Here is a 13,324-nt window from a genome sequence, read left to right on the forward strand (position 1 = left end):
TTGAAATTAACCCACCACACAATCACTCTCCCATGAGGTTCCACAGCTGTCATTGGTGTGAGCACTCCTATACATGCCCTTTCACAACAAAATAACTCTTTGAGGAGTTAAAAATTCATGAAGTGGCATTAATCCTTGGACAAAACTCCAAGAAATAATGAGATGATTCTTAGTTCCCTAATATGCACACAGTATTTGTGCAAAATATGCAAATACAGGCAATTCACTGGAAGTTCAAACTTAGAATCATTTTATAACCATATTTTGAGATAGGTCTTGCTGTCTTTCATTTGAGGGAAACTATCTCATGACATGGAGGAGCAAGGCAAACGAGGGGATCCCATCTGTGTGAGTACACGATCCAGCCATTGGAGTGGGCCATTCAGGTGGAGCTCAATCCAGCATGGTGTGGATGTAACTGTTTGCCGCCTATTAGGAGTGGATGCATGATTATGTAAAACTTTAAATGAATATTTTTTATAAAATATAAAAATTAGACTATTAATTATAATAATAACTATTATTATTATATTTCTGCTTTCTGAGACCATAAAAAATTACTTAATTTTAAAAACAATCAAATAAAATATACCTTATAATAAAATGCACAAACAACTTTAAAAGAGAAAGTATAGGTATTTCCCTTAGCCTCACACAATGCTTTAATAAATATTTCCATTGCAAATTAAAAGGTGATTGCCAATTTAATGCTTACATACAATACTAAAGTAGCCCATATTAGTTATGTCTTAAGTGTCTAAGAATACTGGAAAGATTCTCAGTATTCCAATGATTCAACTGTATTTCCGATGTGATTTTAGTCATCATATGATGCTCGAGCTGATATTTATGCATATACTGCACATTTGCATACTAAAATTGCCTAATCATGAAAGTTCTATTTTTTTTAATAATATGCATGGTAATTCAAATTACAATTTCTTGAATAGAAGATTGACAAATTACCTAAAGTGAGCACCATGATTCATTATAATGCACCTCGATTTCATGTTGGTAATCAGAAAATTCAGATACATATGAATTAAAACTTAGGGTGAGGGAAAGGTAAAAATGCAACTCTGAATTTGATTTATGGAATTTAAAACTCTGTTAACCACCATAACTCTTGTCTCTTGCAAAAATAAAGCATGTGGTAGTGACAGGCATTAGAGGAGGAGACTGGCTATTAATATCATTTGATAAATAAACAGAATATACTTAATTAATAATTACTTAATTAATATCTTACAAGAACACTCTTCTTTGACAAATGGCTTGCACTATAGATATCAAAACTAAACATATTTTTCAACTTCAATAGGAAATATCGACATACTTTAATTAAAATGGCATTAAGATGTCCATGAAAACTATAAGCATTTTCCTGAAGGCCAGGGTTTAATTTATGGTTACTTGAAGTTGAAGCTCATAACTTTTTCTTGGAAATCATCCTTTCATGCATCTAAAAAATATCTGTTAAAAGTCTTTGCACCAAGTGCTTTGTTTCTTGAGTTCTTTTCTTTCAACAAATTTGAAAAATTCATCAATAAATTCGTCAAGAACTTCTGTGACAGACTTAGGTTTACTTTCTACAATGAGTAGTTATATACCATGCCTTTTCTTGAATTTCTGGGACAATCCTGTCATAAAATCAAATGCACTTCTGAAGTTATTTCTGAATAAAACAGGATAGCCTACTCAATAATATATCCTTCATTTTGGCACAACCGAAACACAGTATAAGCACATTAACTATGTACATCTACAACCCTATTCTCATAGTCCTTCTGCTTGCCATATCTTTTCCAGTGTCAGTTCAATATAAAACTTACCACTGCTTTCCTTTTTGCCACTTCATGTCTACAGGGTGCGGCGCTTGAATCCGGACAAATTTCAATTTGAATTTCCCGCCATATTTTAGTTCCACTAGAGGTCTAGATTGACGTTCTTGAAAGCTATAGGCATCTAGTAAACAGTCATAACCTCAAAATTACCAAGATGTTACTCACAAATACGGAGTACAATCAAAGAGCTGCTATTATCAAAAGTGTTCACCATGGGCAATATATTTTGAAATAGTTTAACTCTTCTGGTACCCCAGATCAACTGTTTACGATATTATGGCTAAGCATTTTGCTTCAGAGAAGTCTGGGGAAGGTTTCGCTACCCGGTCAGGAAATGCGTGCTTGTCTGGATTTAATTGCTGCACCCTGCACACAGTTGAAGATCTGACACTGTATATCACAAATGTTTCACCTATGTATGGCATCCAGTTTTTTATCACTTTTAATTCATCTGCAATTAATAGCATTTAATGACAATGCTTCACCTCTCTACTACTGTTCCTGCTGCTCATAACTGACACACTCAGTGGGTCAGTTAACAGTTAATAATAATAAAGTTCCCTGTGCTTGATGGATTCTTTATAACAAGCCAAAATACATAAATTGTAAATTGACAAAATGAATGAAAGGTTTCCTAGAGTCTTAAGATGAAGTCTAAAAAGCTAGGTAATATGTATAGAAGATTGTTCAGCACTCAGTATTATTTTCATGAACTGTTTAACTTGAACTGATCTCCAGTCATTAATGGGAATATATACATAGGAAGCGGCATGCAGCCTCAGAGAGTTGCAACACACCGTACATATAGAATATTTTTCCATCTCTCAAAGCACATTGTCAATGTCTGTCATTCTCTCAATACAACTGGCCGTGGGTGCTCCCAGAATACAGATTTCCAGGTCAGCAGTGCTGTACTCTATTCTTAATGAATTGACTACTATTTACTGCATTACTCACCTATATTCAGCACCCCACCCTTTCACAAAACTCATTCGTATGGTGCACATCCGAGTAAGTTGGTACACAGCTTCAAAACCCTGACTAACTGACTGAGATAATAGAGCTGCAAACTCTTGATTATTAAATATTTTCAAATTACATCCTGCAAAGAATAAAAGAATATTAGCAAATGGTTATGCTAAAACACAGTTATCACCTTATCAACATAGCTCATACAAATGAATCCATACACGTAGCAATTCATTTTTGATTTGATAAAAATTGTTATTTTAAATTAATTGCAAATAAAATGTTAATACAGAGTCCTGCTTAAAAGTATTTTTGCAGAATAAGACCTTTCCTTTCAACTTATGGTTACTTGGAATAATCAGTTGATAGAGTTGAGACTGCTGATGCAATAAGGTCAATGCTGAAATAACAAAATGCTGTGAGAGTGAATACTTAAAAAATCTCAGCCATTCTCAGCTATATACACAATTATTCCTAAGAAATCCATATTCAGAGATAAAAATATTTTTGAGGGCAACCAGAAAAAGTCTTGGCATTGATAAGTACTTCTTGAGTAACCATTAAAGACTTGCTACATTTATCAGTAAAATGGCAAGTGGTCAAAGAAAAAATGCTCTTGGCTAGAACCCTGTGCCTAAATACCTAGTTAATTATTCACAGTTGTAATAACGAGATGAATGCATGAAAAAATATGAATAATATAATAATTCAAATCAATTTTAAGTAACTATGACTAACCAGGCACTCTACTATTTTAAAATATGTTTAATACCACTCTAAAGATGAGTTTACAGCACAACTCACTTAATATCTTCAAAAATCTACAAATGCAGTTTTATCAAGATGGTTTACTTTTCCTCCCCAATTTTACAAGAAATGGTGTCCCTTCTCTGTGATACTGTTTCAGGCATGGCAGTTGAAATGCACCTTCAAATACTGAAACACCATAACTTTGAAAATACTGAAACTCAATCTGAAAACTAATTCGAAAAATACTGAAACCCTTTCAATGCAATGAATTCAGCATTTACAATAATAAAAATATAACTGTTAAAATAATTGGCACTGAACACTATAAAGTTATAGTATGCCATCATTTTATTTCAAAAATTGATTAATATAACTGTGTCCCTCATTACTACAGGGTGAACCCTAAAATATCCATCTAGGAACTTGCCTCTCTACAATTTGCACATGCTGGCTGCACCTGCACATGTTCACTTCCATTTTCCCCACTTCCAATTATTATCACCCTCTTCCCCTTGACCTTGTAACATGTAGTACCAACAATATCCATACTGATCATATTCTGCAACCTTGGTTCACAGTTGTGTAAAGGCTGTCTGAAGAGGCCACATCAGAGACTTTTCACATGCAATTTGACCGCTATTGATTATCAGAGTGATGGAGTTACTTGTAATTGAATAACCCATTTTCATCAGTATATTCAAAATCACTTTTTGATGAATCTTTTATACTGTAATTAAATACATGAACAGTATTTAAGAATTCAACACATGCATGTTGATTATGTCCCAGCCATTTTGATGCCGTATTTTCTTACATCACCCGATACTCCTCTTTCACAAACAAAGTGAAGAATGGAGCCAATTCTAATATTTCCAAGGAATATGCAATAGAAGAAAATACGTATGACTTACCTGACATCTTAAAATCATAAAATCTTATCAAAATACAGTTTTTAATCTCAAGATAAAGACTATAGCAGGATAATTTTTAGCTCCTTAGGTGGCCCCAGGGGTCTCCTATTGCAAAAAATGTTTTTTCTTGAAAAAATAATTTTCCTGAGTGACCCTTTGCTTTAAAAATACTAAAAAAATTCATTAACCTACATTTCTACAACCAAAAACATTCTGATTTTTTTTCCATTTTTTGAATCAAAATTGAGCTCACGAAAAAAATTTGAATTTTTCAAAGAATTTTTAGGTTATGTTGGTAATTTATGGAAACTTCTAAATAACTATTTTTCGAGTATTTTTTTCCGTTCTTCAGAATTGCGGGGTTAGATTTGCCATTTTCTCTCTGGAACATCAGCAAAATTCGAAAAAAAACCATTTTTTGGGTGTTTTCCCCAATGTTTTTAGCACATAACCTCAACTGCATGTGAATGAAGAATGATTTTTGATATATATTTTCGTTATTTCTAATAACGGGATCGGGTTTGCCATTTTCAGACCAGAACATGCTCAAAATATGACAAACCCTCTTTTTTGATATTTTTTCCCATGTTGTTATTTACCACATATAACCTCAACTGCATGTGAATGAACAACGATTTTAGTCTGTTTTTTCCATTTTTTTCTACCAAAACATACTCTAAATTAAAAAAACTGTATTTTTCGGTAATTTTTTTTCATATTTGAAGCATATAATCTAATTTAAATGTGACAAATAACGATTTTTGTTTTCCCCCCCCTTTATTCGAGTGGTGATTATCATTTAAATATTAACTTTTATGGATTGTATTAATAAAATAATTATATTTTTTCTCATATTAGACCTTTTTTCAATTTTTATTAATAATAATGAAATTTTATAAAATTAAAAAATAGTAAAAAATGTTCAAAACCACATTAAAATAACAGTTTTAGTCTTCGTCACTATCTTCATTTTGACGGGGTCAGTATCTGATGTGATAAATAATTGTGAAAGTATTTTTGCTGGTCTAATAATTTTTGACTTATAACTTGCATTACTAAGGTAATAAATAATCACGGCAATATGAGAACAGGACCCTACAGTTCTTAATCCATTGGCACAATCACAAGCATGGTGCAAAACACCGCTGTACCCAATTGAATTGAGTTTGTGTTCTACATAACATTTGTAGGTCTTACTATTTATGTCTTGACCTAAGTAAAACTTTAATGATATCGGATTTCATCCTAATATACTCCAATTTGATATTATCATTGTCATCCATCAGCTTGGCTAGTTAGCAAATGGCTAGACCTAACTGATAGGTCCCTGAAAAAATGCTTTGAGGTCCTTTTCAGTCATCTCTGGAAAATCTTCCATTTCTTGAGCAGTTAGTTTTACTGTAGTAGTGGGCTGCCTGGACCATCTAGCTGTCTCAGCTTCTCATGCTAATGATTTCAGATTTTCTAAAGCAAAGGATCACTCGGGGAAATTTTTTCTTTGAAAACACACATTTTTTGCAATAGGAGACCCCTGGGGCCACCTAGGGAGGTAAAAATTTGGCTGAAGGGGTCTAAATATTTACTTTCGAGCACCCAATCCCAAATAAGAATCCAGCCGAGTGCAGATTTTACCATCTTATCCCGCTATAGCCTTGGAAATTAAAACAAGTGTGTCTCTTTTTTCACACTAGGAAGTAGCAAATATCCAAGGGAGAACACATACTCTGCAAGTTGGCATTAAAAGTAAAATATAATTTGTTTGTGGGGTTGGTTCAGCCAATTGATTGAGGGAGAACTCAGCAGGCTATGAACACATTTTCTCCTTAAGTTTCTGTACTCCAGGTTGTTTTTGCGCAATTATAAATTTGAATTGAATGTGTAGGTGAAAATGGCACAACCTGCTTTCTTTCTGCAGGGAACTACTCACCAGGTGGTATTTTGCACACAGTTGCTGGATGCCAACCATAACGTTGATTACAATTTGGTGACTGCACAAATATTGATGAATCAGAGAGACATTCCGCAAACACCTCTCCACCAATATAATATAGTCTCACTCCTTTCCCAATATGCCTTCTTGTTTGCTCAACTACAGTGTTTCGATTAACATTTGAAAGAAGGCCCAGGCAAAATCGCTCACTATTACTTGGATCTGCATTGAGAGAAGACAAGAAATTCACTTCATTAAAAAAGGTATTTAAGATAAATATTAATAGGATGCTAACTATGACACATTTTTAAGTGAAAAATATAACACTGAATGAAAATATTCAATCAATAAACTAACTCTACACAAATTTACTTCCACCATTTCTGTCACATATCTACCAGCCATTAAAGCATAAGTTTTTGTTAGTTTCATAAACTTACCGAATTTTTAAACCCACATTTGCCACCAGTGAATGTTTAAAAAAGGGGTTATCATAGAAAATGATATCCATATTGTCCATTCAGATGAGGATCACATTTAATTGTAAGCTGAAGAGCCATTTTTAAAATCATTCAAAAAGCTTACTCGCAACAAATAAAATCAGCTCATCAATTAGAATATACAGCAGTAATAAACCAAGCATTTACAATACACAAACAATCAAGAAATGTATCTCACATTTTCTTGTCTTATGCAGAAATTTTTCTTTAGCATACCTTGCAAATTTCATTCATTTTATAGAACGCAAATTTATGAACTCATCAAAATCTTCTAGGAGAAATATTTCAGCAAATGTTATCGATCTTTCAGAAACACTAGGCATTATAATTATATTATCCTGCGGGGGAAACCCCTCTTATAAACATATGGCACCCAGGAATAAAGTGAAACTTGCAGAAAATATAAATTGAAGCAATGGTTATTTGTGCGAGCTGGAAAAGAGACATAAAAGACTGGGCCTTGATAAGGCATTAAGCCTGAAAAGAAAAGCAGAAGGTCATCAGGACATAATTTAAGGGGCTGAAAAGATAAATTAAGAGAAGCAATCAATAGTAAAAGGGAGAGAAAGGCATGGTGGCACTGCTTGATATCTCAATTCCGAGGAACATTAAGAAGCAGGTAAAAATTAACATCTATGGAGTAAAATATTTATTATGAAAATCTACCGGGTGACTTTCTGCATATAATAGACGCATTCATCAGAGGCTATGGGGGAATATTTAGGTGCAGGCATTTTTTGGAATGAAAACGGAAGCATACAGTAGCAATAGGTACATTAAAAAAATATAGATGCTTTGAGAATTATGGAAATTACTAGTAAATATATTGGGTAAAGCCAATGAAAGAAATATAACAACAGAAAATATTATGAAATTTAACATTAATCTGAAGAAGAGTGGAAGAATACATTTTAACATTTTAGGCCAAACATGAGATTTATCTGGAATTATCTAAGAGGGATGTCCAATAAAGAATAATGATAACATTTTTACTCTACCAATTAATTGCTCAAAAACTTAATGTCATGTTTTAACGGTAGCTTAATGTACATTAAGTACAAGTTTTATTGATTTAACTCCAGAATTGCATCAGCGACAGCCACTGCAAGTTGAAACAATTATTCATCTTTGCAATCTTTCAGACTATTATGATAGTTTGCCTTTGCCTGCTTCTGAGAATGAAAAACAATTTCCACCAAAGTTCTTCTGGAAGAAAAGGAAAAAATCATCAAAGCATTTCAGTATGACATGATGATACGCCTTTCCCTGAATATTGAAAAATGAAATGACTATTACTTTCCCAGCAGAAGGCACCACTTCAGTTTTTTGCACTGGTAATGCCACACATTTTCACAGAGCATTGCTATTTGCTCTTAGGATCAAAATGATGTCACCAAGTTTCATCAGCAGTAATAAAAATCAAAAGAAACTACGCATCATCCAGTAAAATTAACTTTAACTGTGACCACATCTGCATGCAAACATCCTCTTGTTTGAGTTTCCAGAGTCTTGGAAACCACCTAAACCAATTTTCTGGTGGCACCCAATGATATTGTAAATATTTTGAATACTGCTCTTAAAATTAATTAATTATTTTCTATCACAAAGACAGCAGAGGAGCTAACGTTCACTACCTCAAGACATTGATTGGAGTTCTGAGTTTACCTTCCTCACAAATAGATTGTCTCCTCTCCTTAATGTATTGTTCACTATCTTCTGTGTACAAGAGACAAACAGACTCCATGTGCCTTAGTGGCATTACTTAGGCATTGGTTGACAATACATTCAGGTAAAAACAAAATTTCAACATTGCTCATTACATGCTACCTCCATTGTTGCTGTAGGTGAACTGATTGTTTCACCTTGCAACAGCTGCCACTGAAGCAATACCGGAGTCAAATCAATTAAACTCATACAACAAATGCATTACCCAATAAGCTAACGATATAACACAGAATTAAAATTTGCACAAATTGAATTATGCAAATAAAAATTTACGATTAAACCTTATTGAAAAGCCCTTGTGTCATAGTTCACAATCCCTTCTCAAACAAGGAAAAAACTATTGCTGGAAATGTTTGGCGGAGTAAACCACAATAGACTTCATCAAACTTTTTTCCCTAGAATGGCATGTTGTGAGACGTTTTCAGATAAGACACTCCTGTAGGTAGTTGTCAATGATAATGAAATTATTATTATAATATGAATCCCACAAGTTGTAATCTAATACTTGGCATGGTGACCAGAAACTCTTTGCAAGCCAATTCCAGCCTGAAAGTCATAGGTTACCAAACAATGAATCAGAAGAAACACAGAAGAAGATTACTAACTACAGAGATGACTATTCAAATGGAATGACATCATTGTTTTAGCTTAAGCATTAATCCTCACTTTAAAGCTTTACCAAAACAGACAAAACATGGATGAAGAGTATGCAAACCATAGTTGGCCTGCAGGAAGGTTTTCATAGGCCAGAAATGATCACTTCCATCCAAAGCCTGATGACGTGCGTATTTAACACATTAAGTATAAGAAGAACTGATGCTCTCCTGGCCTGAAGCTTCCGAGGAAGCTCAGATTCTCAGAAAATCACGTAACTTGGATTTGGCCAAGGGTTTTCTTTATTTGCCATATTTGAACCTTGCCTAGGACCCTCTTGTATGTAGCCAAATGCTCAATTCACTATGCTACCATAAAACAGATTAGCAGAATCATTTAAAAATAGCAATAATAAGAAAAATAATGAAATTCAAATGAAATGAACTCCAAATATGCCAATGAATCATAACTTATTCAATACAATGAAATGGGATTTGATGAGAATTAAGAATGAGTTTTTATAGATAACACAAGCCTAGCAAATCTCAGTAATAACTGGGCATTTTTTAGACAAGGATCGAAAACAATAGAATTATCACGAAGGATGATAACAGGAACAAAGGTTGAAGGCCAGTATGAAATTTTGTTGCTACCACAAAACTAAAAGAAGACAGCAGGTAAAGAGTCAGAGGCTGTGACTATTGAACTTAGGAGCTGACATTGAATAACACGATAAAGAGGTTTTCCCATTAAAATTAGAGGTGATTTTCCCATTAAAATTGATTTAAAACATCGTATGTTTCTCGATTTTTAAATTACCTTAATCTACAAACTCAAGGATATCTTCATGTTATAACCTTTAATTAATTAGTGATTCATGTTTAACCAAATGCTTACCTGTAAATCCATCAACAGTGATTGATGGCTGAGATGCATGGAAGGTTTCCCCAACCCGTGTGTTAAGCTCATAGTAACTTATGGAGCACCAGAATGCTGGTTCACAGTACATCACCGGTTGAGCATCAATAGGAGGACTGGGTGTAATTCTTGTTAGACCTATTTATGAAACAAAATAATTCTTAAAAATTAATGGTCAACAAAGGGCATATACAAAAACTTCACTCGTAAGAGCTAAAAAAATAAGCAAACGTAGTAGCTTTAGCTTCAAGCTATGAATGCAATAAAATTTTCGCGAGTCATTTGAGAAATGTGATAATCTGATAATTTCAAGTATGTATCAAAGACCATTTAATCTAGTACACAAAGATTAATGTTAAGTGATGACATAAGTAGGGGGCTCTTTCCAAATTTTTAGTAAAATAAGCTAAGTTTCTGAATAAGCTAAAAATTATGCCACTCTGTTCTTCATTTGCTGTAGGTAACATATTTATTATTACACAGTCTACTGCCTAAGGTATATTTTAGATGGAAAGAGACTGAACATGCCTACATTTCTAAACCTCGCATAACAAAGCAATCTGACAACTCTCCCTAAATTATAATGCTCAAATTCCACATACATACTTCCTCACTTCGTTCTGCCTGAAATACCTATCCTTTTCATAGCCCTACCTTGGCTGCCAAACATTCTCCCTTCAGTCACAAAATTTTTAACACCATAAGTGTATAAGACTTCAACTGGTCCATTGTAAAACCCTCCTTTTAGGATATATCATGTTGCGCCACAAAAATGAACCATTTTTATGAGCTTCTACCATGACAGATGCTAATTTATAACAATGAAAAGAGCAAATTTTGTTGCGCTGTGAAAATCCACACTGCACTTTACATTGAAAAATCCATTTATGATTTTTTAGCCCAGGCAAATTCTCTGCTGTACTTACTCATGTTGTCATTCTGATCCTGGTTGTCCCCGTCTTCCGACATGTATCCTGGTGGTGGGGTCTCCGTGGTGGGGATGAGCCCGGAGTCCAGCGCGATGCCGCCACCCCCAAGGCCCACCCCCACCGGCGGGAGGCCCCCCCCACCCCCCGTTCCTCCTCCCACCGTCTCGCCTCCCCCACCTCCACCACCTGGGAAACTCGTGTTCTCGGGCACTGAGGACGAAAAGTCGTCAAGGGATGGGAACTCCGTTGGTGAATCCCCTGGCAAGTTTCTGGGCACCAGGACTGGAGGCAGGGCTGCAACAATAAACCATAAAACCCAACTGCTGACCAGAGTAAATGCACAAACCTGGAAAGGAATGCGGTTAAGTATATGAAGCAACATGCAAAGTTGGTGCAATATGCGATCCAAGAAGCCATGAATACTCTAAGTAATATGATTTTATCTCCCTACATTTGTGGCATTACAAATACATAGCTATATAGCTACATATAGCTACTCCATCATGTAGATTTTTTTGTTACTAATATTCTACTGGACATTTTAGTAACCTACTCTTATTCAATGATTACGTCTTCCCAGTTAATTTCCAATTATCCTCTTTTACTTTAAGAGTGCAGCTGAGTCATGGACCATGGGAAACAAATTTTGTCACCAACCTTCCTCTTCAAAAGTGGGATTTTTTATTCAACTCTACCTTGTTCTCCCTCCTATTTACCTATACATATTCACCGACACCTATTCCTATCTCAGCTTACTATAGCCCTGTATGGATGGACAACCAGTTATTTGTGTCTTAAAAATGACAGTTGTAAAGGGAAGTCGATAGGTACTTCAAAACATGCACACAGTAACAATAGTTAGCTGATTAGTTTAGAAAAAAAATGAATTATGTTTGCTACATTATACTTTGTGGGAATTTGTCTTTGGTGTGGCCTAATTGCCATTAACTATATTACTTTTTATGCACCTTGAAGACATTTTTAAGGTGAAAGAAGCACTTGGAAAGTTGCTCCCTTCGGAGTGCATATGCCCACACTGTGGGAATGATCACTCTACTTGGTTTAGATGAGGATGGAATTAACCAACACAAACAAAAAAATACCAATGGTCAATATTAGGACCAATACCTTAACTTTCATCTGCCACTTTTGCATCAAAGATGAAACGTTGTCCATTTAGTAATTTTTTTAACAGAAACACTGAAATATTTTTTAACTATTACCCCGGTTTCTACATAGAGCATCACCATCATGTTTCACATTAAAAACTCTGCCATGGTTAACTAAATCTTGCCTTGAATACCCTAGTCTTAATTGACCATACATTTATTCCAGGGGGAAAACGCCTCAAGCATGAAATTACTTTTCACTATTTCCATGGTTTTTACTCTGTTTGATGGGTGCAAAATAACAAATGTAGCATGTGATATCTATTAATTCCCTTGTCTCTGCTTGCTGAAATTACTCGTATGCATGGATCCTCAGAGCAAAGATGATTTTCTCCTTAGACATATTCAAAGAACTGCAGGAGATTCTGTGAAAATAACTTTAACAGAGCCATCCGCTAATTTTTAGTGATTTTCTCTACCTATTGAAGGACATTTAGAGCAAACCAGGCAAATTCCATGAGTGAGTTGTTGCAATGTAGGAAAAAAATATGGGGGATCAATGACACAAAACGAAATGAAACTGTAGCATTATTCCAATAATTAGATATTAAGGAAACAGGGTGGAAGAGCTTTAGTATTCAAACATGTCCTACCATCAATTATAAAAGTTATTGTACATTGTGACAATGAAATAAAATTATCAATATAAAGATATTTTAATCACAGTTTTAAAAAATGATGAATCATTTGCACCATGCACCACATTTAAAAATGTTCAATCACTCTAATGAATTGATTATGTGCAATTTATGGCTAAAAGTAGCCAATTTCACACACAAATTTTTCCTCTCAAATATACTCATCATGGTTAAGTTCAGTTTCAAAGTATGACATCAAAATCCTGAATTTAAATACAAAATGGAAATCTACCTGGAGTCTCTACCCTTGTATAATGGTAAGGGTTGACGCAGACCTCGTCCCGCTTCAGATTGTATGCAAACTCACAGGTGTCAAGAGCCCTAAGTTCGTGATGAGACTGGAGTTCCGGCCAGCGCCAAAGGCGACAGTAGATGACGTGGGGAAGGCCTTTGCGATGTGATACTTGCAAACGACCGTCCAACGACCTGCTCCAAAAGAAAATCATG

General features: G+C 34.7%; 1 protein-coding gene across 3 annotated transcripts in view; it reads right to left on the minus strand.

Annotated features, from left to right (window-relative positions):
• Smox (Smad on X) overlaps positions 1 to 13,324 on the minus strand; it is a 91,568-nt gene continuing 78,244 nt past the window's right edge. For 2 of the 3 annotated variants that reach the window (XM_071596152.1, XM_071596151.1), the window contains 6 exons: positions 13,110 to 13,303; positions 11,068 to 11,364; positions 10,121 to 10,279; positions 6,402 to 6,626; positions 2,802 to 2,946; positions 1 to 429 (listed from right to left, as the gene is read on the minus strand). In XM_071596152.1, coding sequence (XP_071452253.1) covers positions 306 to 429; positions 2,802 to 2,946; positions 6,402 to 6,626; positions 10,121 to 10,279; positions 11,068 to 11,364; positions 13,110 to 13,303 — 1,144 coding nt within the window. In that variant the 3' untranslated portion in view covers positions 1 to 305. Of the gene's footprint in view, positions 430 to 2,801; positions 2,947 to 6,401; positions 6,627 to 10,120; positions 10,280 to 11,067; positions 11,365 to 13,109; positions 13,307 to 13,324 lie in introns of all 3 variants that reach the window. The other variant, XM_071596150.1, reaches the window with a different exon arrangement.

Source organism: Hetaerina americana, unplaced genomic scaffold, assembly GCF_022747635.1.
Source record: "Hetaerina americana unplaced genomic scaffold, ioHetAmer1.1.p SCAF_76, whole genome shotgun sequence".
Classification (NCBI taxonomy): domain Eukaryota; kingdom Metazoa; phylum Arthropoda; class Insecta; order Odonata; family Calopterygidae; genus Hetaerina; species Hetaerina americana.